The sequence below is a fragment of the Diabrotica virgifera genome, chromosome 1 (assembly GCF_917563875.1).
Source record: "Diabrotica virgifera virgifera chromosome 1, PGI_DIABVI_V3a".
In the NCBI taxonomy this organism is placed as follows: Eukaryota; Metazoa; Arthropoda; class Insecta; order Coleoptera; family Chrysomelidae; genus Diabrotica; species Diabrotica virgifera.
In genome coordinates this window covers 298,442,224-298,468,038 of record NC_065443.1, presented here as the reverse complement: position 1 = coordinate 298,468,038, position 25,815 = coordinate 298,442,224, and the positions used below count along the sequence as shown (strand labels likewise).

At 32.1% G+C, this 25,815-nt stretch overlaps 1 protein-coding gene across 2 annotated transcripts; it reads right to left on the bottom strand.

Annotated features, from left to right (window-relative positions):
* Positions 1 to 431: 431 nt before the first annotated feature.
* Positions 432 to 18,880, bottom strand: LOC126879170 (ribosome biogenesis protein SPATA5-like). Of its 2 annotated transcripts, none has more exons than XM_050642198.1 (6): positions 18,048 to 18,880; positions 11,191 to 11,536; positions 8,117 to 8,900; positions 5,280 to 5,499; positions 753 to 1,111; positions 432 to 662 (listed from the first exon to the last, which is right to left on the bottom strand). In XM_050642198.1, the coding sequence occupies exons 1-6, from the start codon at positions 18,418 to 18,420 to the stop codon at positions 438 to 440; spliced, it is 2,307 nt and encodes a 768-aa protein (XP_050498155.1). In that variant the 5' UTR covers positions 18,421 to 18,880; the 3' UTR covers positions 432 to 437. The 2 variants fall into 2 exon arrangements, with proteins under 2 accessions (XP_050498155.1, XP_050498156.1); XM_050642199.1 differs by having other exon boundaries at positions 11,191 to 11,543; positions 18,048 to 18,178.
* Between the last annotated feature and the right edge of the window lie 6,935 nt (positions 18,881 to 25,815).

Below are 25,815 nucleotides of genomic sequence, written 5' to 3'. Positions count from 1 at the left end.
GTTAGACACTGCAGAACGTTTTATAAAGAATAATTTTTTTCGTAAAATTAATAATAACGGACCTATCACGGAGCTAAAAATGATGTTGGGTGTCCGTAATTTGAGGAAAATTTTCAAAAAAAAAATTTTCAATTAGAAGAGTATAAATGCAGATTATAACATAATTTTTAATTACAAACAACTTTTCTCAATGACAATTTTCGATATTGTGAAATATAAAGGAACTTTACTCTTGAGCGAAATTCATATTTTTTGACATACCTCGTATACTGTTAATAAAATTTGATATCTGATGATTGCTTCTTAGGTTTTAGACTATGCAGAGCACTTTATAAAGAATAACTTTTTTTCGTAAAATTGATATTAAGAAAGTTTCCCATATGGTTCCAAGTTACGCAGACACCCTGTATACACAAGTAAGAAAATAAATATAAAACTCAACTTTTATTTGCTAAATAATCTTCATACAGTTTAATTAAATAAGGAGGCGTTCTAGGTGTTACTAACGAAAGGGCTCTATCAAAATGTGTCATTTGGACGAACTCGGCTTCCAAGCTTTCTTCCAAGGCTATCATGGCTGCTTCATGGCACACTGCTGTCACTTCTGCTCCGGAATAGCTTTCTGTCTTCTTCACTAAATCATCTATACTTACATCTGAAGTCTAAAAATAACACCAAATTATAATTAAAAAATTGGGTAATCAAATAACATCAATGTTAAAAGTGAGAGATAAAATAGTATGAATACTTACAGGCATTTTGCCGAATTTGATTCTGAAGATATCTCGCCTCGTTTGTTCATCTGGCAGAGGTACATACACTATCCTATCCAACCTTCCCGGCCTTAGCAAGGCTTTGTCTATCCGATCCGGTCGATTAGTGGCTGCCAGAATGGTCACATCTTGTAGAGGTGTTATACCGTCGAGTTCAGTCAACAGCTGTGCCAAAACTCGTTCCTGTACGTTCGTACCCGAGTTGCCGCTTCGTTCACCACCCAACGCGTCGATTTCGTCGAAGAATATGATAGATGGAGCTACTTGCCTCGCTTTTCGGAATACCTCTCTGACGGCACGTTCAGACTCACCTACCCACTTACTAAACAATTCCGGACCTGAAATTAAAATAAAAATATAGTGTACTAAATCGTTCTTCACATCATACACAATATCTAAAACAATTAGCGAAGACTCTTGGTATATGTAGCTTTTCATTCATGTATTCTTTAAATATCCCTTCATTCCTAAATTCATGAGTGAGATTTTGAGATTTGCATCTCAAAAATCAACTCAATCCCATAAACAAGGTCGTTCAAAGTTAAGCCTTACTCTGTGTCTTGTCTGTTTTAAATATTGTTAAACTTCTAATGTATATTAGAGTCAGGTAAAATATGTTAATATAACAAATAAATTACTTTTTCTACGACCGTTTAATAACATGCTCATTATTCGCTACTTTTTCATAGATAATAGCACCCATTACTGTACCCGTGAGTAATAATTCGTTACTCACGGGCTGAAGTTACTCACGGGTCATTACTCACGGGCTGAAGTTAGATTCAAGTGACGCATGCCACTTTTAATATTAACCGTATATAAACTGCAAATAAAATTACTTAAATTTTTTTATTTAATACAATAATTATTGTAATTTATATCAATAATTAACTTCGAAAAATTTTTAAACAAATTTTAACTGTAACAATGCCAGTACCTATATTGTTTACGTTTAGGTAGATATATCTTGTTTACTAAAATTTTTGACGTGTATCATTTATTTTAGTGACAGTAACATTAGCTCATTTTGTTTATGTTAATTGGAATTTATAACTAATATTGTGTTTATTTTTCAAGTTATATTGTGTTAAATATGTTATAACATATTATGTATAGTTATATTATTATATTATATATAGTTAAATGTAAATATACATTACAACTATTGAAATACGTCCACCGACAACAACAACAGCCATTTCCTATTTATTAGATTAATTGACAGTACATAGGTACACATTTAAACTTATAATTTTTCGGAAACGAATAGAACTTATATTGACTATTTCTAGTTGTATTTTTACAATAAATAATAATTTGGTAATAGTAGGCAACCAATTTTCAGCCACGTACTAGGGGTAAATAGCATTTAGGTATTCTTGTAAATTATTATAATTTAAATCTCGAGTAGCTGATAATTAGATTTTTTACTAATTTAAATAAAAAAGGTCGTAGAAAAAGTATAGTATTCTACTCGCATGTAATGGCTATTACTCACTCTGATGAATTACGACACTCGCCTACGGCTCGTGTCGCAAACTTCATTATCGTGAGTAATAGCCATCATTACATGCTCGTTGAATAATAAACTATTAAAATCGAGAATTTAGTCATGCTACTAGTATTTTTTGTGGTGAAGCAATGACTACCTTTGACAATGGATTTAATTTAATATTTTTTCTATGTCGGAAAATGAAAGAATACTCATGAACGATCAAATCAATCACATATTTTGTATTTGCTATTTTTTTTTTCATAAATAACAAACGAGAGAGATAGATTATTAATAATCTGAAGAATATGTGATTGATGTGATCGTTCATGGGTATTCTTTCATTTTTCCGACGTATACGCTCTGAGCTTCGCTGGTGGCGCTCCTAGCAGATTACTAATTCAACTTTCACCGGTAATTTTTAAATTTATTATTTAATTGTTTTCGTTTAATATTTCCAACGCAAAAAAGTAATTAAATTGTAATCGATTTTTTTAAGATTTTGCTAATCATTTTGACGTTCTATTGATAAAATATGAATTTCTTACTTCGGATACTTTCACAATTATCGTGTAGATGGCGCTAAGATTATTAGAATAATTTATAATTACATATTACGGAACAGTAAAAAAACTTAAATTCAGTATTTAAAACGTAAGTATATTTAAGGTAAAAATATATACCACAGCTTTGACCAACTAATATTTTTTATAATTAATGTTTTTAATTTTAATTTTAAATTAATCACTTTGATATTTATGTCAAATTTCCGGTAAACGTTTACAGACTTGCCACTACTGGCTCTCGCGAAGTTGTAAATATCCCCTCTACGTACGAGCTCACAGCGTATACGCTGTGAGCTTCGCTGGTGTCGCTCCTGGCGGATTACTAATCAACTTTCACTGGTAATTTTTAAATTTATTATTTAATTGTTATCGCTTAATATTTACAACGCAAAAAAGTAATTAAATTATAATCGATTTTTTTAAGATTTTGCTAATCATTTTGACGTTCTATTGATAAAATATGAATTTCTTACTTCGGATACTTTAACAATTATCGTGTAGATGGCGGTAAGATTAATATATTAATTTATAATTAGATATTACGGAACATTAAAAAAACTTAAATTCAGTATTTAAAACGTAAGTATATTTAAGGTAAAAATATATACCACAGCTTTGACCAACTAATATTGTTTATAATTAATGTTTTTAATTTTAATTTTAAATTAATCATTTTGACATTTATGTCAAATTTCCGGTAAACGTTTACAAACTTGTCACTACTGGCGTTCGCGAATTTGTAAATATCCCCTCTACGTACGAGCTCACAGCGTATACGCTCTGACCTTCGCTGGTGTCGCTACTATCGGATTACTAATGTAACTTTCGCCGGTAACTTTAAATTTATTATTTAATTGTTATCGCTTAATATTTACAACGCAAAAAAGTAATTAAATTGTTATCGATTTTTTTAAGATTTTGCTAATCATTTAATGAAATATTAATTTCTTACTTCGGATACTTTCACAATTATCGTGTAGATGGCGCTTAGATTAATTTATAATTACATATTACGATATATTAAAAAAACTTAAAGTCAGTATTTAAAACGTAAGTATATTTAAGGTAAAAATATACACCAGAACTTTGACCAACTAATATTTTTTCCTATTTCAATGTTTTAAATTAATCACTTTGACATTATGTCAATTTTCCACCGAACGTTCACTGATTTGTCACTACTGGCGCTCGCGAAATTTTAAATATCCCCTCTACCTACGAGCTCACAGCGTATATTAATTATGATTTCACTACATGTATCATAATGAACTTCATTATGATACAAATTTTCATTACGATACAGATTTTTAACTAATAGAAGGTGGCACACGCGCAGTGATCAATGTCGAGTCAAATACATAGTTCTCAACATGTAAACAAACTGTCAAACTACTTAATATGTTTGCGTTACAAAATTAATAAATTTGAATATATTTTTTGTTGTGAATGATCATGAAAAAATCGTGTATGCTTCTTTTCATGAGCATTTTTCAGTGCGTCACAAATGATATAGTCGGTTCGCTAAACTCAGACTCAACTGGCTAGATATTTTAGTCGATAATTTTTTTGTTTTTTGGCAATTTTGCAAAAATTGGGAAAATTACTAACTATTTAGTGATTATTAACTATTTAGTAATTACTTTTTGCCAATTTTACTAAAATTGGCAAAATTAACGACTAAAATATCTAGAAAGTTGCGTCTGAGTTTAGCGAACAGACTATAGCAAGAAAGGTAAGTCCGTGATAATATACATTTTAGTGACATGACGTTTTAGTTAAATCTGACAGTTGTCACATTTTATTTGCAATTTGGCAAAAAAACAAATCAATTGCGTTTTTTGCATTTATAAAATGGATTTATATAGTCTTATAAATTATTCAGATTATATTCGTAGATATATTATATAATTCGCAAATTATTTTATTTTCGATTATGGTGCCATCTATTGACAACTAGAATAAATGTTATAAATGTCACCGACGAAATGTAATCACCGACGTGCGTTTTTTTCTGTCACATACAATTTAATGCGTTAGAAAGAAATCGAAAAACTGTGACGAACTGAAAGATCCTCATGAGAAAAAGCATATACAACTTGCATTTAATTATCATTATGAAGCTCGTATCCCATAATAACCATCATTAAATGCTCGTTGCATAATATACTATTTTATTATAGCCCAAATCCAAACGAAATTGTGAAATGCATGTATAGGACCATTTAAAAAACACACTGAACACATTTACTATAAAATGAATGAGGCAGTGGATGAAATTAATTTAGAAGAAGCACACAAGTATATTAAATTTTATCTTTAATGGAGAATCTAAAATTCAAAATAATGGCTGATTGCCAATTCTGAAAAGGCAAAAAGTCATCTTTGTTGTTTGTACTTTCTGTGCATATTCAACAAACAAAAAAAAAACATAACAATCAAAATGCATACCTTTAATAGATAAAAAGTTTAGACCACTTTCACAGGCCAGAGCTTTAGCAATCAATGTTTTAGAACAACCGGGCGGTCCAAACATTAACACTCCTTTTGGTGGGGTAACTCCTAGTCTAATGAAACTTTGTGGATACTTTAAAGGCCATTCAATCGCTTGTTTTAATATAGTTTTCAGATTTTCCTGACCACCAATGTCTGTCCATTTGACATTAGAAACCTAAAAGAAAAACGTAAAAATTTAAAAATAATGTATGATCAGTAGGTTGGTGAAAATCCAAAGGGTATCATATGATAGAAAGGTAGGTATATTAGCCTAATAAAATAAAAGAAAGTCAAAATGCAAATTCGTACAGGTTCAAACAAATTTTATATCAAAGTTTAGGTGGGTACAAAAGATATTTTCAAGAAAGTATCCAAATCATACAAGGGGATCATTGTTTAAAAAATTAAAAAGGGATCATTTTTGCAAAAAATATACTTTTTTAACTGCTGAGGTAATTCACTTATTAATGAAGGTCTATGGGATTTTTTCTGCAAAGTTGAAGGGTAAATCCTTCACATACGACTTACTAAATTAAATTTGACTCCCTATTTATTTAAATAATTGTATATAAAATTTTAAAAACAAATTTGCAAAAAATTATTTTTAGCGTTTTAAATAAGCACTATAAAATATCTTATTTTACGGACTAAGTTGCGCTATGTTATCAGTATTAGGCAAAAAAAAATTGGTCCAAAAATATTTAATATTTTTTGAGATATTGAATTTGTTTATTAAATGTTACTATATTTTAAATTGCAAAAACGCGGTTGTTGCCAAAGAAATATTCACCTGCTTAAGATGTCATTATTTTTATTTTTATGTATATTTTCGATAAATGTACTGATTAATTCAAATTTCAATTAAACTCTTCCCTAAAATGGCATTTGAAAATTATTCAAATTTGTTTATAATTTGTTTTTTTAACAACATCGCGGGGATTAAGTACTTTGAAATGTCGTTTCGATAATTGGGTTTCTGGGAATTTTTTACTAATTAATAAAATTTTTTTGTCGTTTTTTCTTCTTCTTTTTTTTTTCTTGGAGTTACATTACTACGGGCCCTTTTAGGGTTAAATTTTATTAAGAATATCGAATCTCTGAGTTGTAGATTCTAGACCTAAAAATATTAAGATTTAACTAAAATCTCTTAAATAAAATGTGGCTACTTACTGAGTTACAGGGTGTTTTATTTAAAAATTATTCTTACCAAGTACTTTAAAACTATTTGACGTATCCTTATCATACTTGGCAGAAAGTGTGGCTATTATACACCCTACTAAATTGTGATTAATAAACGTTTCTAGCTAGTGCCATAGGCGTACGACAGGGGATAGTGAATGATTGACACTTCCCAAATTCTACGCCACTGAGTGAATTACTATTTTAGCGAAATTTTTCGATTCTCCAATACTTTGTATGTAAATAACTTTATTGGTATTGATAAAGCCATCAGTTTGAGAGATATTGGAAGTTTAAAATGAATGAATGGATGGATCAAAATAACTATGCCGTTTCATTTTTAACGTCCAATATCTCGAAAACTAATGACTTAATCGTTACCAGTAAAGAGTATATTATTTACATAGAAAGTATTGGAGAATCGAAAAATTTCGCTAAAATAGTAATTCCCTCAGTGGCGTAGAATTTAGGAAGGGTCAACGATTAACTATCCCCTGTCGTACGCCTCTGGTAGTAGCTAGAAACTTTTATTTATCACAATTTAGTAGACTGTATAGTACATACACTTTCTGCCAAGTATGATAAGGATACGTCAAATAGTTTGAAAGTAATTGGTAAAAATAATTTTTAAATTTTTAAATAAAACACCCTGTAACTCAGTAAGTACCCACATTTTATTTAGGTGATTTTAGACCAACCTTAATATTTTTATGTCTAGAATCTACAACTTAGAGATTCGACATTCTTAATGAAACTTAACCCTAAAATGGCCCGTAATAATAACTCCAAGAAAAAAAAAGAGGAAAAAAAGACAAAAAAAATTTGTTAATTAGTCAAAAATTCCCAGGAACAAAATTATCGAAACGGCATTTCAAAATATTTAATCTTATAATTAATTGTATAAACAAATTTGAATAATTTTCAAATTCCATTTTAGGGGGAAGTTTAATTGAAATTTGAATTCATCAATACATTTATCAAAAATATACATAAAAATAATAAGATTTAATACAGGTAAATATTTCTTTGGCAACAACCGCGTTTTTGCAATAGAAAATAGAGTAACATTTAATAAACAAATTCAATATCTCAAAAAATATTAAATATTTTTGGACCATTTTTTTTGCTTAATACTGATAACATAACGCAACTTATTCTGTAAAATAAGATATTTTATAGTGCTTATTTAAAACGCTAAAAATAATTTTTTGCAAATTTGTTTTTAAAGTTTTATATACAATTATTTAAATAAATAGGGGGTCAAATTTAATTTAAAGACTTATGGGAAAGACTTACCCTTCAACTTTGCAGAAAAAAATCCCATAGACCTTCATTGGTAATTGAATGACCTCAGCAGTTAAAAAAGTAATTTTTTTGCAAAAATGACCCCTTTTTAATTATTTAAACAATGATCCCCTTGTATGAATTGGATACTTTCTTGAAAATATCTTTTGTACCCACCTAAACTTTGATATAAAATTTGTTTCAACCTGTACGAATTTACATTTTGATTTACATGTAGTGTAATTTTATTTTACTAGACTATATACAGAACGGTATATGTGTGCCATAATGGAAGAATAGAATGAAATGTACAAATACTGGTACTTTACCTCTATCTGAACTTCTCTCATTGCACTAGGCCTAACCCTCTTCAAAGCATATTCAAAATCAGCAACAGTAACACCTCCACTTCTCCTATTGGCATTCAAGGCAGCCATAGAACACAAAGCTACTAAATCAGATCCTACAAATCCATGAGTATTCATTGCAACATCGTGAAGACTATTCTCATCTAACTCTATCAACATTTGGTTTGTTAGTTTTTGTAATATCGCTCTCCTACATTTGGGATTAGGTGTTGGTATTTCTATTTCTCTGTCTAACCTTCCACACCTTCTAAAAGCTGCATCTATACTATCAGGTTTGCTGGAAGTTGCTATAATAAATATTTTGAGTGACTTTTTAGTATGGAGATCATCAAATAGTTTTAAAAATGTAGATACAACTCTTTTTTCTGTTTCAGTTAGGCGTGTACCTCTAGCAGGACAAAGAATATCAAATTCATCTAGCAGAAGTATACTCGGAGCATTTTCCACAGCATCATTGAATAACTGCTTGATGTATTTTTCTACCGAACTTGAATTAGTGCTGCCAATATCTGTAGAATTAATAGAGACTACATTTACTTTTGAATTTGAAGCTAAGTACTGAGCTATCATCGTTTTTCCTGTCCCAGAGTTTCCGTAGAGAAGTACAGCCTTCGTTTGTGTTTGATAGGAAGATGTGTGCAAGCAGGCATTTATTAATTCATGAATTTCATTCATTTCTTCCTCCACTCCAGCTGGTCTGTCATAAACTTGGCTTTCGCACTCCTTCTTGTATGTGTCTTCATCTCTACAAACCAAAAAAATGTTATTATTGAAAAAAGAAAGATGTAACAAAAACGAAAAGCAATTTTTCTAAAGTACAAAAATATTATTAAGCTCACAACTGTTGTTCCTGCCTACAATTTGATTGGAGGGATTGAGTAGCTTGACAGAACTGTTACCAGTCCCAAGCCAGAATAAAGGAGGAGGTCTACAACCAGGTTAGCACCATTCTGACAGACTTTAAACCCATGCAGCTCATAAACACAGGATTATGCCTCGGAACAGGAATGATGTCAAAAATGAATAACCATTTTCGATTTCGTTGCAACACGAAACTACACCCGCATCATTATTCCAGTTCAATCAAAGAGTGCAGCAAGCACCTCTACCGGTTTCGAAACTTATTAGTCTCTCATCAAGAGGCACATATGCTGCTCTCTCTGACCCAACTAGGACAAACCCTAGCGTGCAGTCACGGATTGCAACGAACGAATGGCAGGGATGCCATAGCGGAAACTGCTAGCAAAAAAACTAAAGTCGACTTTACATTACATGATTTATCATGTGATTTGTCATATGATTTGGTCATGGAGTGAAATTTACATGTTTACACTGTGGGATTTGTCATATGATTTTGCATTGTTTATACGGCTCGTTTTGTCATAAGCATTGTCATGCGGCTCGTCATGGGAAAAGGAAAAATCATATGACAAATCACATGATAAATCATGTAGTGTAAGTCGACTTAAGTTTTCAATCTAATAGCACATAAAACAACATCCAAAAATGTTACTCTACATCCTATCAGATTGAAAACAATGGGAACCTTCTCTGGTAACACCTCCAAGGCTTCTACAATTTGCAAGCCATAACGAATGCTGAGACTAAGTAAGATGAGAGAATTTTACAATTTATAATTCACGTCCCATCATGTTACATATTATGAATTATAAATTGTAAAATTCCCTCTTCTTCCTTAGTCTCAACATCCGTTATGGCTTGCAAATTGTAGAAGCATCGGAGGTGTTACCAGAGAATGTTCCCGTTGTTTTCAATCTGGTACGATTTTTGGATGTTGTTTTATGTGCTATTAGATTGAAAAGTTAGTTTTTTGCTAGCAGTTGCCGCTAGGGCATCTATGGCAATCCGTGACTGCACGCCGGGGTTTGTCCTAGTTGGGCCAGAGAGATCAGCATATGTGCCTCCTGATGAGAGACTAATAAGTTTTGGAACCGGTAGAGGTGCTTGCTGCACTCTCTGATTGAACTGGAATAATGATGCGGCTGTAATTTCGTGTTGCAACGAAATTGGAAATGGTTACTCATTTTTTATTTACATGTTTACTCTGATTGGAGTACGAAGGGAACCATTCTCGTTGGAACTTTACAGCGCTGAGCAGATGGGATGTGAATTATAAATTGTAAAATTCCCTCATTTTCCTTAGTCTCAGCATCCGTTATGGCTTGAAAATTGTAGAAGCCTCGGAGGTGTTACCAGAGAAGGTTCCCATTGTTTTCAATCCGGTGGGATGTAGAGTAACATTTTTGGATGTTGTTTTATATGCTATTAGATTGAAAACTTAGGTTTTTTTTTAATTTTTTATATTTTTTAACGAATGGTTTCATTACCACAATCAATGCCAGAAAGAGGACGAAATTTCTGAAAAGCGAGAAATATACTTCAAATCAGTACTTGGAACATGAAGTCTCTAAACAGAAGAGAACAGGAAATTACAGAGATTACAGCAAGACCAATAATGACATGCATCAGAAACAATACAGCGACGACACAAATACTACTAGAAACAGCGGAGATAAGAGTACTGAGAAGAATTACAGGAAATATGCTGAGACACATCAACAAAAGAGTGAAGACATTAGAATAAAATGTAACGTACAGTGCATAAACGAATGGACACTAAACAGAAAAAAAGAATGTAATAACCACATAAAATGAATGGGAAAGATGCGTGTGGTCAAAGTACCAAAAAATAAATCACCAATCGGTAGAAGAAGTATCATACGCCTGTGAAAAGGATGAAATAACAACCTTCCATAGAAGTTATCAAAAGACGATACGATGAAGAAAAACTGTTGTTTGTTGATTTGTGGTATTTATGTACTTTTACTAACTTACAAATGAATTCTCAAATTACAGAACTGGCTTCTTTAATTGTGAGATACCTAATACAAAAAGGCATGTAAAAATGATTGGGTAAATCTAATAATGATTGAAATCTATCATGTAAAGGTTTCAATATTAAAAAGATGAGCATAGCTCAGTTCAGTACCATTCAAGATAAAAGAAATATTTACTTATAGCATGTCCACTTTGTTTTGGAAGATATCTTCAAAAACTGCTGCTGATTGCCTATAGCTAATTTACTAAAATCATTTACTATATCAGGCTCTCCTCCAAAATCCAGGCTTCTTACTTCAAATCTTAATTCTTTTCCATAAAACATGACACTTATAATATTTCCCTTGGTTAAGATTCTGTCCTCATATGTTCTGCTTATTCTATTATAGAGTTCTGGGGCCATTTCTAAAGATTTTGGTCCATTGGTAATGACAAGAGTAACAAAAGTAGCTTCTGGTACAGGTTGGATTACTTTCTTTACCAAAACTTTCTGTTCTTCTTTAAAATTACTCAGTTCTAAACCTAAAAACTATTTTATTAAATCGTTATGCCTCACGTAGTAAATAATATAAGCTGTATTAAATCTGTGGTGCTAAGTAAGGCAAAACCCGATATGTCAAAAAACGTGATTTTGCAGCAGATGAGTTTAAAAGTTCGCGGTGTTGTTGTAATAGTGGACATATCGGAAACTAATTTTATTATCTACTGGTTACATGGATGCATTTAGCCATGTAGGGTTTTGTCATCATATTATTCATCGCTCAAGGTACATATTGGCATTAAAAATGAAAAATCGATAATTTATGACATATCGGGTTTTGCCTTAGTACCACAGAAATATCAGTCTAAAAGTAAATGATGACTAAACAAAATACATGGTTTTTCAAAACAAGAATGACAACAAATAAGGCAAAATGTAACTATAAATGATTATTATAAACCACAAAGTGGTTAACGATTTAAATACTTATGTAGGAGCAATAATCCCTAATCACATAAAGTAGAACAGAAAGTTGAAATGCAAATAATGGCAGAAAACAGATCTTTCTTTACAATTAAACATCTAATGAAGTCAAAACTTCTCTCATGAAGTGCAAATATCCAGATATATAAGACCATAATACGAATAGTCATGTGTGGAAGTGAAATTTGGATGCTAATAAAAAGCAAAGGATCCTTTGAGTGATATATCGACCCCTACAAAGAATAACGTTGTAACCAGCATTTATGATATTCTTCAGAAATGATAAAAAAAGATACCAACTTCTTTGATTTGTTATTTTATATGCATGTGAAATTTTTTCAGTGTAAGAAGTAAGTAATTATATAAATATTGAACTCCTCTTTTAGAATAAGGTCAACTTTTTTTGATTAGAGGATAAGTTTTTGAACTGTGGCAGTTCCGTTTTTGATATAAATATAAAGTTCATCTGATAATCTTGTAACTGCACTTACGATGTTCTTTTCTGACACAGTTGTAGTATCTACCTGCACAAAATTATCGCAACTTAGCAGCTAGTGCAGAGAGTAAAATTGTATACAATAGCAGTTACTGTATGGTTTTTGAAATATGAGAATTATTTTGACACATTGTATCTGTAGTTACTCTGTTATTCTACAAATAATTCAAATATTTTTTATATGTACAGTATTACTCCTTTCAGAATCTTTCAGCCACACCGATCATATTGGCAGACAGAGCATAAAAAGTTGTGCAAGAAGAACACGGTAACTGAATATCGCCAAAAATGTTAGTTTCAACGTTATTATCGGGTCGATATGGCTTTGCAGAGATAACGTGACAATTGAATGGAGGTGCAGACACGATGAGTTAGAGTCTCTCTTTGGAAAGGAAACTCTAGTGAGATATGTAAAAGTCAATAAACTAGGATGGGCAAGATACGTGATATGCCACAATGACAATCACCTTATAAACAATTTGTTTTGGAAAAGACCAGATGGGAGAAGGTCTGTAACACGGCCTAGAAAAAGGTGGAAACAAGCAGTCAGAGAGGATCTGGATAAAATGGGAGTGAGACAATGGGAAATAGTGGCACAGGACTGACAAACATGGAAGACAATAGTAAATGTGGCAAAGACTCAGGAAGAGTTTATTTATTTATTTATTTAAAACACGGGATAACCCCATTAACAGTTAAATTACAATACAATATCAGTTAGTTTCAAAATATAAATTACCTATAGTATAGAATCAATAACAAAAAGTTACATTTAAAAAGTTTACTACATACTAAAAAACATACAAAATATCAGAAGAACAAAATGAACAACACCATACATATAAATCACAAAGCATATCACAAAGCAAGAGATCTTTTGAACCGAGTTAAAGTTAAATTGAAAATATCATAATCAAATGTGAATTGTGAATACCATATGTTGTTCTGTGGAAAGGAATGTTGAAAACATTGTGGTAACGTAGAGCATGGTTTGGAACCTTAAAGTTAATGTGATTTAACAGGTTTGGACAATCAATAAATCCATGTATGATCTTATGTATAAATATAGCACCTGATATATCACCACGGTTCTTAAGTGGGGGTAAAGATAATTGTTGTTCAATAGAGGAATAATCATGATTTCTAATGGTAGTGTGGACATGGTAAGCACAATATCTCAAAAATTTATGTTGGATCCTCTCGACCGTATCGATATGGTTTTGATAGTAAGGGGACCAAACTACCGAACAGTACTCCAACAAGGATCTAACAATATATAAAGAAAATATAATGAAATATATGAAGATCATTGTAATGTCCTTGATTTTATATTAATGAACAATAACTACTCAAGGTTTTTATTTCTGGGGACTTTAATCTTCCGAACGTTACGTGGACAAATGATAATTTAGGAGTTAGTTTATCGAACTATCCATCAAAGTCACCAGCTTTACATATGCTATAGTTTCTACAACCTTTTTCAAAATAATTTTGTGTCCAACAGTAGAAATGTAATTTTAGACTTAATATTTTCTAATTGTAACGAGTTGAGTGTTGTAAATGCTGCTGATTTAATTTTTCCTAACTCCCTTAACCACAATGGTGTAATGCTCGATGTTAATATAATAAATAACAGTGATTCTTTAAAGTTCGCAGAGTCATATTATGATTTTAAAAACGGTGATTACATTGGTATGAACTTTTTCTTGTCGGAAATAAATTGGGAGTCACTAAAGGCTTTGAATATTGAGGACGCTGTGTCTAAATTTTACGATATTATCAATCATGCAATAAATTCTTATTTTCCTCAAAAAGTATGTAAGACAAGTACATTTCCAGTTTGGTTTAGCCCGGAGTTAAAACGATTAATAATAGAAAAGAAAAAATATCATAAAAGGTATAAGATGTTCAACAATTATGATGATTTTATTATTTTTCATAACTTAAGATCTGAATGTAGTAGACTAAGTAAAGATTGTTATAATTTATATGTTAGAGATTCTGAATTTAGAATTAATAGTGACTCACACACTTTTTGTAAATATATAAACAGTCGTAGAAAAAATTATGATGTACCATGCCACTTATATTTAGGAAATGATCAAAGTAGTTCTGGGGAGGAAGCTGTGAATTTATTTGCCCAATTTTTTTCTACAGTGTTCACTGACCACAATACTACCCCCCCACAATATCAATTTGAAAATGCTGGTAACATGAGTTCATGCTCTTTTAACATTAATACTATTTTTGAGAGTATTCACAATTTGTCTCCTAAACTAAATTTTGGCCCTGATGGCATTCCTAACTATCTATTAAAACAATGTGTTTGTACTATATTTAAGCCATTGTATATACTCTTCAATAAATCTTTGCAAGAAGGGGTTTTCCCTGATTGCTGGAAATGTAGTTACGTAAAACCTATATTTAAATCTGGTTCAAAGTCAAATGTTGAAAACTACAGAGCAGTTTGTACTTTATCAGCAATTCCAAAATTATTAGATTATTTAGTTACTAAGCAGCTTACTTGTGAATTCAGTAGTATTCTGGTGAATGAACAACACGGTTTTGTACAGGGTAAATCTACAGTAACTAATTTACTTCTTTATCAGAGTGACATTGTTATTGCTTTGGAAAACAAGTTACAAGTAGATTCCATCTATACTGACTTTTCTAAAGCATTCAATAAGGTCAATCATAATATCTTACTTGCGAAACTTACAGCATATGGTATTTCTGGAAGTCTCTTTGATTGGATGCAAAGTTACCTGACTAATCGAAGTTCAAGTGTAAAAATAGGATATTTTCTTTCTAATGCTTTTACAGCTACATCTGGAGTACCGCAAGGTTCCCACTGTGGCCCCCTTCTATTTAATTTGTTCTTGAATGATGTTCACTCTATTTTTAAGGAAGTTAACTTTTTAATGTTTGCTGATGATATTAAAATATATAAGACTGTCAATAATGATGATAACATTTTTCAGCTTCAGTCACAAGTAAATGATTTTTATGAGTGGTGTGTTAGAAATGATATGGAACTTAATATTAATAAATGCTTTTTAATAACTTTTGCTAGATCCCATTCGCCTATTCACCATCAATATTTTATTAATAATACTCCTGTCACACGTGTGAACGAAATTCGGGATTTAGGTATAATATTTGATTGTAAATTAACATTTTACTCTCACATTGACCATACTGTTTCGAAGGCATTTAAGATGTTGGGTTTTGTATTACGTTCATCAAAAGATTTGTCAATTCACACACTAAAAATCTTATATTGCAGTATCGTGAGATCAATTATTGAATATGGTTCTATTGTCTGGTCACCTAGTTATGCATATCAAATCCTAAATATTGAAAAGGTTCAAAACAAGTTTTTACGTTTTGCAGCTTTTAAGATGGGTTTAACAGTCGGAAATTATACTTATGACAATATATTAATGAGACTAAATTTACAAACTCTTGAACGCAGAAGAGTCATGTTGGATATTTGTTATCTTTGCAAAATTATCTCTGGTGTTATTAACTCCGAAGAATTGTTAAGTCTTGTATGCTTTAATATACCTGCTAGATTGACACGAAATCCACAAATATTCAAGGAACAAAGGCACGGTACAAATTATGGTCAATATGCACCAATTAATAGATTGGCCCTGTATGGAAACAAGTTTAGTCATCTAATAGATCTGTTTGGTTCTTCAGTTTCCTCTATTAAACAAGAACTCGGGCGTCTTGAATTTTGAATTCAAAAATTAATTAGATTTAACTGTTATAATGGATTCAGTTGTTTTCATCATTTAACAATATTTTATATTCTTTTATTTTTTATGTTTGTGTTTTATATTTAGTTGTAATTTTACATGTATCTAAATTTTATATTTTCATTATTAGGACGAAAGCTCTGCTTTATTGTGTTTTGTATGTATTGGGTTTATCCCGTTAATAAATAAATAAATAAACAATTGAGCAATAAACCAATCTCGTTGCTACCACAGAAAAACACTTACAATTTCTCATAACAAAACCTAGAAGCTTAGATGCCTTCACTGAAATAGTATTAATGTGTTCTACAAAAGAAAGTTTTTCATCCATAATGACACCTAAGTCTTTAATGGAAGAAACGCGATTGAGTGGTTGGTAACATATAGAATAACTCGTTTCAACCCTCCCAACCTTATGTGTAAAACTTATGAAAGAGCACTTATTGGTATTTAAATTAAGTCTATTTTGAACACACCAGGCAGTACACACCAGTTGTAATGCTATTGATGATGATGATGATGATGATGATGGTAAATAATATGCCAAAAATAGGAACACAATAGGTTTAGGTACAGTAAAACCTCGATATAACAGACTAATTGGGGGGACGGGATGTCCGTTAAAGCCGAAAGTCCGATATATAAAAATAGGTTTAAAATAAATCAGACTATTTAGAAATGTGTCCTCATTATGCTATAATAAAAAGTTTATTGAATTTCTTTGTAAAATATGGCGTTTGGGATCCACGGAGACCCCGTCGTTATGCAATGTATCTTGGTATGGGCAGAGTTAAGTATGTATAATATTAATAGGAAGTTTTAAATTTGTTTGCATTTGACCGGATTTATTGTCCGTTATATCCGAAGTTCATTAAATAGAGGTCCGGTATATCGAGGTTTTACTGTACATACAAAAAACAAATTAAATATTAAACAAAAATAAACAAAAAGATTGTAGTGTAGTATAGTGCAGTACTAAATTGAGACTTGGTGCAAGAACCAATCAAAGACCGCTTTTGTCGAAATTAATTTTGTGACATTTCTTGCCTTCAAAAATATCTCTACGTAGTTTGGAGTAAAAACCGTATATGTACTGTTAAGACATTCAATGTAGAACAATATGTGGACGGTTATTGCATAAAAAATATTTTAGTATTTTTACTACAAAAGCGATATTACGTAGGTCAAAATTTTTGACGTAAGAGAACTGTCAAAACATTAGAATGTGACTTTTCATTATTGCCATGTTTAAGCCGGACCCAAACGACTCGAGTACTTGGCGAATAATCATCACTTGTGTATACTGTCAATGCTGTGTGAGTGTGTTACTAGTACAATTATTGTACTATTTGTCAAACACTAATAATAATAATAACTACTACTATTCACTGACAAAGAATTGTACTAGTAACCCTCCCAAAAGACATAATATGCAAGTAACGATTATTCGCCAAGTACACGAGTTGTTTGAGCCCGGCGTTATAATAAATATGGCAATAATGAAAAGTCACATTCTGTTTTGATAGTTCTCTTACGTCAAAAATTCTGACCTACGTAATATCGCTTTTGTAGTAAATATACTATAATAGCCTAGTCCTTAGGGTAGAAATACCTACACACTTTCCTCAAAACTATGCAATGTGTATGTGGACAGTTATTGCACCAAGCCCTTCAATTACAGCTCCAGAAGCGAACCATGGCTGATGACAGACACTCTCATCGGTCGTACACCCACCTAATCTTTACGGAGACAGGGTTTCTCTCACCGGCCATGGTTCGCTCCGGGAGCTTTATACTCTATTTACTTACCATGTTTTGTAAATAAAACTGAAGTAACAGCTTTTTCTACTGTAGGCCATACAATCCTGGCAACAGGTGAACCACTACCATCTAAACTGTGTATTACAGCCCAATCTCCAATAGCTAGAGAACATAATCTAATCACAGATTCGCTTAAGAAAACTAAGTTACTTCTTTCTCTAGGTGTTATGTTTTTTATTTCCTCGTTGACTTTCTGGCTTATGTTACCATACAACACTTCCTCTTTTATAAAACTATAGGTTCCTCCTTTAAAATCTGGTGGACAGTCTTTAATGTGATGTTCTGTATCTTTGGTTGTTAAAAATATGGAACATTGATCACATTGCATCCACAGAGAAGTTTTCTTTGCTTTTTGAGCCATAGCTTTTCAAATATAAAATACTCTAATTTGATGAATAATGAACACATGAGGTAAAATCAAGCATAACCTCAAAGTAATGTTGTTATATCAATCAAAATATTGACCTACAGTTTGTAAATACAATTGTAATTTGTAATGTAAATGTAATTGTAATTAAATTGTAATAAGAAATGACATACACGACACGACGATAATTTTTAAACGGCTGTTTCTGGAACTAAAATTTAGACGTGGCTACGCAACCAAATTACGGACTTCAAAATTGGTAAAAATATGTTGCAATAGCTATTTGTATAACAAGGGAGGAAAGTGTAACTTTTCCTCCCGAGAATGAAGTTTACTGCCCGACGCGTAGCGGAGGGCAGTAATCATTCAAGGGAGGAAAAGGCACTTTACTCCCATGTTATACATATGGTTTTTCCACCTTCCTCAAATAACAAGTCATTTTGTCATTTTTTCTTAATTTATTTATGTAACTAACCAACAAAATTTATTAGAACTAAAACAACAAGTAGGTACAATATAACCATAGATATATAATACTCTAGATTGCGCCCTGCGATCTTAAAATGGGTGACGGTTGCGACAGAGATAAATGAGCCTATTTGGTCGGTAGTCTCTTTTTAATTTAAGGGGAATATCGACGACGTGACTATCCCACTTTATCGAGTAATATGTGTTGACAGTTGGAGCGGGTGGTGACGAGAAATGGTCTTAGGTCTTCGGACGTGGATAATCGTGGTTCGAATCCCATACCAACTTTACCTTTTTTATTTTTATTTAATCAATATTGTGTTTATTAGATATTTTTACATCTGAAAAATGGACCTAAGTAAATCTAGCAGATAATAAATGTACCTATGTATAGTAAGTTAATATTGGAATACATAATTTGTGAACTGCATAGTAAAATAAAAGTCATTCGTTATTAATATAAATTCGTCCTTGTTCGAATGATGTGAATAATATTTGTTTTGCTTCTACTTTTTTAAAAAATTGTAACAATAGTTTCGTAAATAAAAATAATGTCAATTACTTATAATTGAATCGGTCATTTCAAAAACAGCAAAGTCCACAATTTTGAGAAACTAACTTTTTGAGAGGAATAGACTCCTTTAAGATAAACGTTGTGTGCAAAAACGACACCAGTCCAGTAAAAACATTAGGAACAAAACTACAATATAACTCTAAATTTTGATGTCATCCATTTCATCCATCTTTCGACTATATAGTTAAGTTTTCTTTGCTCTTCTGTAAAATTAGGAATATGTGACTCGTGTTGTTTTTGAAATGACCAATTCAATTAATAAATCGATGGTACATTATGTTGATATTAATTATTGTTAATTTTTTACGAATATTTTTAATTACTTTATACTATTCTACCATTAACTTATTAAAAAAAATAACATTGGCTTTTATATTTTTAAAAATCTATAGGTACCTACACAGTTTTTCTTATTTGTTATATATTTCTTTGCATAGATTTATTTTAGAGATGTAATAATATCTAATAAACGCAATATTGATTAAATTAAAAATAAAAAAAGTAAAGATTGGTATAGGATTCGAACCAGGATTATCCACGTCCGAAGACAAACGACCAGTTCTCGTCGCCATCCGCTCGAACTGTCAAACCATCTAAAATACTCGACGACAGAGTAGGATAGTGACGTCGTCGATACTCCCCTTGAATTAGAAAGAGACTACCGACCAAATAGGCTCATTTATCTCTGTCGCAACCGTCACCCATTTTAAGTTCGTAAGGCGCAATCTAGAGTATTATAAATCTATGAATATAACTGTCAGCTGTCAAATATAAGTCAAATTATGAATGTAAACATTGTTAAATCAAAATAACAATTTACTGTTTTTTACCATTCTGCAAAATACAGGATGTTTTGTAAATAAACGTTAAAATGTATAGATACTTCGTAATGTAAAATAGATATTATACAGGGCGTCAATAAGTTATATTTCATGAATGAAATATTATGACGTCACTTTTACTTTTCCTCCCTAGGGAGGAAAAATATTTTCCTCCCTAGGGAGGAAAAGTACAACTTTGCTCCCTACAATCAGGTCCGGAAAAGTATACTTTCGGTAGAGGTAGGTGGAAAAATAATTTTATACAATACGTAGTAGGTACGGTAGGAAAAATGAAAGAATACCCATGAACGAACATATAAAACACGCTGTATTTTCCTGTCACTGTATCACACAAAAAATTGACCAGCGCAAGTACATGTAATAATTATTGTTATATACATGTAGGTACTTGCACTGGACAATTTTTTTGTGACACGGTGACAGAAAAATACAGCGTGATTTATATGTTCGTTCATGGGTATTCTTTCTATACTACAGTTTTATATTATATTGTTTCATATTCTCAAGCGATACTGTGTCTGCTTTACATGATTTCTCCTTTTCTACGGCTTTATCCAGAGACAAAGAATAGGCGGTATAATTGGAAAACTAAGATGTAAGACATTCTAAAAGTACTGTGTGTGACCAAAGCTCATTTTTCTTTCCTTCATAGTGTTGAGTGTTTCTTTTTCTTTTTCCATCTTAATGTGTCCGTGTTTGTTTACGTGTTGTGTCCATGATATTTTCCACATTCTTCGATAACACCACATCTCAAAGCAGGCAGTTATTTTTTCAACTGCGTCCTTAATTGTGCAGGCTTCAACTTCATACAAAAAGGACAGTAAAAACACCGTATCTCAATACTCCAGTTCTAATTTCTATTCCCAGTTTTCCATTGCATATTAATTTCATTTTATTGAAAGCGCTTCTGGCCACCTCAATACGTCGTTTTATTTCGAAGCTGCGGTCCCATTGTTCATTTAGCTCACATCAAAATAGGTAATTGTATACTGCCTACAGCTTTTCCTTTAACGTAGATTGGTTCGTTTCCAATCTTGTTCTTACTGACAATCACGATTTTTGTTTCCTATTTGTTCAGAGTCATTCCATATCTCTCGCAATACTGCGTAGTGCTATGAGCCAAAATTTGCAGCTCTTCTCTGCTTTCCGCAAGGAATGTTAACTCGTCCGAGTTAACTAAGAAAATAACTATTTAATTTAATAAAATACTAGAAAACACAGAGATATCGTAAAATTTGCACAGAAGCAAAGTAATACCCATCTTCAAAATGACAAAAAATAGACCTAGAAACTAAAGAATAATATCGAAACTTAACACAAATGTTAAATTATTGTCAGCAGTATTGAAAGACAAAATAGAAGGCCTAACAGAAATGAAAGAAGAGAAGAGAGAATAGTAGCATAAAAGAAGGTAATAGAGATAGAGTCTTGCAAAGCGTTAGTTACAAAATGTTTTCGACAAGGTTCTTGTATATCTCCGACACCGTTTAAAGTTAGTTATAGTAAAGATTGATTAACTTTTAGTGATCAGTTTCATTTTACATTATTTGATGTTTGGCATACTCACCTTTTTATATGGATCTTATTATTATGCACATAATTGGGAAAAGAAAAAACAACTACATTATTGGCACATATTTAATTAGCAATACTTTAAATACACTGTTTCATATTTATGTGTTAAATAATCTCGTTACTCTCGATATTTCTGAGCCTTGCAAATGGTAATATCATTTGATCAATAGTCTAGTCCTAGTCTATTTTATAGATACAAATTTAAAAATATGAATACCGGCTGTACCGATATTAATAACATTTTTCTCCGACCAGAATATAATAACCATTAAAATGTAAAATTTTAAGAAAAAATTAATCTTCATTATAGCAGGGGTATTTTCTAGGAGTTGGTAACACTGCAAACAACTATAAACAACATACATATCAATTATAGGTACGTTGCACTGTTGCAGACATGACTCGCGCAGTTGCAGGTTTTAATCTAAGGATGGCATGTAATAGTTTTACCTAAAATGGCATGAATAAAAAATACAGTACCTAGCAGACTTAGTTTGCAACTACACTCTGGGCCAAAATTAACGGGCCACCTTAAAAATAGGTCATTTTTGATGTCTTATTTCTCCTAAACCTGTTGTCCGATTTAAGTAATTTTTTAATATGTTATAGCCTTATTCCTTGACAATATCGTTATAATAATATTGTTGCTAAACAGGTAGATTTTCATTGTATACCGGGTGTACCAATCAAACTGTGTTTTTTTCTTAAAGTTTGCATCACCCTGTGGAATATTCTAGTATTTGTAGAATACTGAAATTAAAACCTAACTATAGCCTCATGCTTTCTCAACATTTTGTTGTTTGATTGATACAAATACAGGGTGTTTTTAAAAAATTTTGGAAAATTTTAAGGGGTAATTCTGCATGAAAAAATAATGACAGTCTGCTTTATAAACTTATGTCCGCAAATGCTTCGTTTCCGAGATAGGGGGTGTTGAATTTTTTTTGACAAACTGACGATTTATTTATTACTTTAAAACCGGTTGAGGTATGCAAATGCAATTTAGTGGGTTTTATGACGTAGTTATTGCATATTTTTTGACATACAATTAAGAATTTAATTTTCACCATTGGCGCCCATACGGGTAATATGATGGCTCATATTACCCGTATGGGCGCTAATGGTGAATATTAAATGCTTAATTGTATGCCAAAAAATGTGCAATAACTACATCTTAAAACCCACCAAATTTCATGTGCATGCCTCAACCGGTTGTAAAGTAATAAATAAACTCACCTACAAAATTAACCGCCCACCTTGTATTTCTTTCAATTTGCAGAAATTGTTAACCTTGGACCACATTTTATGAAGGATACGGTGCAAACTACCTCCGCGGAAGAGAAATAATAATTTTTTTAAAAAAAGTCGCTTGTTACAGCAAAAATCAAATGAAAAAAATCTTCGAATGAAATTCAAATTAACAATATTTTGGAAATAAAAGTCTAATTGAAAAAAAAAATTGGGTATCAATAATGAGTGTTGCCGCCTCTAGCGCTTAGGACTTCTTGGAGCCGGTTTGGCAATCCATTCATTATATCCTGGATATCAGATTGGGGGATATTTTGCCACTCCATTACCGCAGCTGTCTTCAGCTCTTCAAGGGATGCAGGGGCTGGTACTCTCGCTCTTACCCGTCTTTTGAGGTTGTCCCAGATATGCTCAATTGGGTTAAGATCGGGACTGTGTGCTGGCCATGGTAGAACTTGAATCTTGACTTCAGTAAGGTACTCACGGGTAGATCTTGCTGTATAGCAACGTGCATTGTCATGCATTAGTCTGAAGTTATCACCAATGAATGGTGCAAAAGGCATGACATGGTCTTGGAGAACTTCTTGCACGTATACTTGGGCATTCACACTGCCTCTACCGAACACAACAAGATCAGTACGCGCTTCGTAAGAAATACCTCCCCAAATCATTATTGACTCTCCTCGGTAAGCCACTATTTCGGTTATAGCGCATGGAGCAAACCTTTCATTTTGACGCCTATAGACACGTTGGCGTCCATCTGGACCTTTTAGGGCTATGCTGCTCTCATCTGAGAACAGTATATTCTTCCATTCCGCCATAGTCCAGTTAGCATATTCTAGCGCAAAATGAAGTCTAGCCCTACGGTGTTGTGGGAGCAGTTGTGGTGCGCGAGCTGGACGGAAAGCCCTCAAGTTTATTTCTGACAGTCTTCTTCTAATCGTTTGTCTACTCACACTAACGTTTCTCACCTCAAAAAGAGTCCTACGAGCTTCAGGAGCGGTGCAAAAGCGATTTCTCAATACTGTGGTGGCAATGAAGCGGTCATCTCGAACTGAAGTGCATCGATGTCGGCCTTGACCTGGCCTGCGGTTGTACGATCCTGTCTCCCGAAATCGTCTGATGGCATTTTGTACCGTAGTTCTGGATAAATCGAGCGTACGGGCGATATGACGTTGACTGTAACCAGCATCAACTAAAGCCACTGCCCTAGCAGTATCTGTTGGAGCAAGTGGCATTTTTAAAATCACAAACAATAAATAAGCACTAAAATTTTAACTTAAACAATATTCGCTCACAATGATATGAAATTACAGGGATTGTTCAAGAATTGTTGTTAACACGGAAACAGATTTGCAACAATGTCGTACAACGACTATATGTCAAAAATCTTTCAAGGACACAAATTTAGGAAACAAACTGTCACAGATAATGTAAACAAAACAATAATAAAGGTGGCGGGGTTAATTTTGCTGGTGAGTTAAATCGTCTGTATTAATGAAAAACATGTACTTGTTAAACTACCTAACTTTTTTATTATCCAACATAAGCGAATGAATAAAAAAACTGAATGCTGAGAAAATATGGGGCTATAGTTAGGTTTTAATTTCAATATTTTATAAATGCTAGAATATTCCACAGGGTGATGCAAACTGTAAGAAAAAAACACTGTTTGATTGGTACACCCGGTATACAATGAAAATTTAACTGTTTAGCAACAATATTATTATAACGATATTGCCAAGGAGTTAGGCTATAACATATTAAAAAAATCACTTAAATCGGACAACAGGTTTAGGAGATATAAGACATCAAAAATGACCCATTTTTAAGGTGGTCCGTTAATTTTGGCCCAGAGTGTATATCTGATTAGTTTTTAGTTTTCTTGAAACCAAAAATGAAAACTTTCAGTTTGACTTTTAATAAGTTTTCATGCTGAATCAGAATCCGCCATTAGTATATCTGTGTTGGTTATACTTAGTTTTGGCTGCACTAATTCCTAGACGGCAGATAGACACGGATAGACCGAACAAAATCTAAAAAATCATTGTTTATTTTTAGTTAAATACAAAAGAATCAAGCAGAGAGTAGGAAAGGACCTTGGGTTAAAGAAATAGGCATGGAAAGGCATGGATACAGTATTTTAGATTTTTGTATTTTTGATGAGCTGTTAAGTATTCATATAATATCATTATTCTGGTTTGAGCCATAAGGCTCCCTTTTCCTCTAAGGAGAAAATTCATTTATGGCAGACACCTACGGTACCAAAAGAATATAGCTCTATTTCCGTGACTTTTGCATAGTCTTATAGAGATTTTCGCTAAGACCAAGTTGTTTGATATTTTCGAGAAAGTTATTCAGAATGATACTAGTAATATTTGATTTTTGGTGCTTTCCATTCTCTATTTTCTTCTTATTTGTATTTAAAGATGCATGTAAAGGTACCTACTTGGTACCATTGTGGCGTTATTATAGCTATTATCCGATATTTTACAGCAATAAAGATATGATCAATAACTGTTCCTCCCAGACTTTCTTCAGTGTAGGTACTTTACTTATTATTGTAACTAATTTTGCGTTGATTAAGTTGTTTATATAGATATCGATTTGTCCAACATTTTCTTTTTCATGGAATTTGTACTTATTCTTATCACGAAACAACAGTTAAAGTAAAAAACAGAG

What these genes read in the sequence shown, in the direction of transcription:
- LOC126879170 (XM_050642198.1), bottom strand. Translation starts at nt 18,420, where the DNA reads ATGGCTCAAAAAGCAAAGAAAACTTCTCTGTGGATGCAATGTGATCAA. An exon ending in AGTTTTATTTACAAAACATG is followed by an intron (nt 11,537 to 18,047) that starts GTAAGTAAATAG and finishes AATAGTTTTTAG; the next exon opens with GTTTAGAACTGAGTAATTTT. An exon ending in ACAAAGTGGACATGCTATAA is followed by an intron (nt 8,901 to 11,190) that starts GTAAATATTTCT and finishes TTTGGTTTGTAG; the next exon opens with AGATGAAGACACATACAAGA.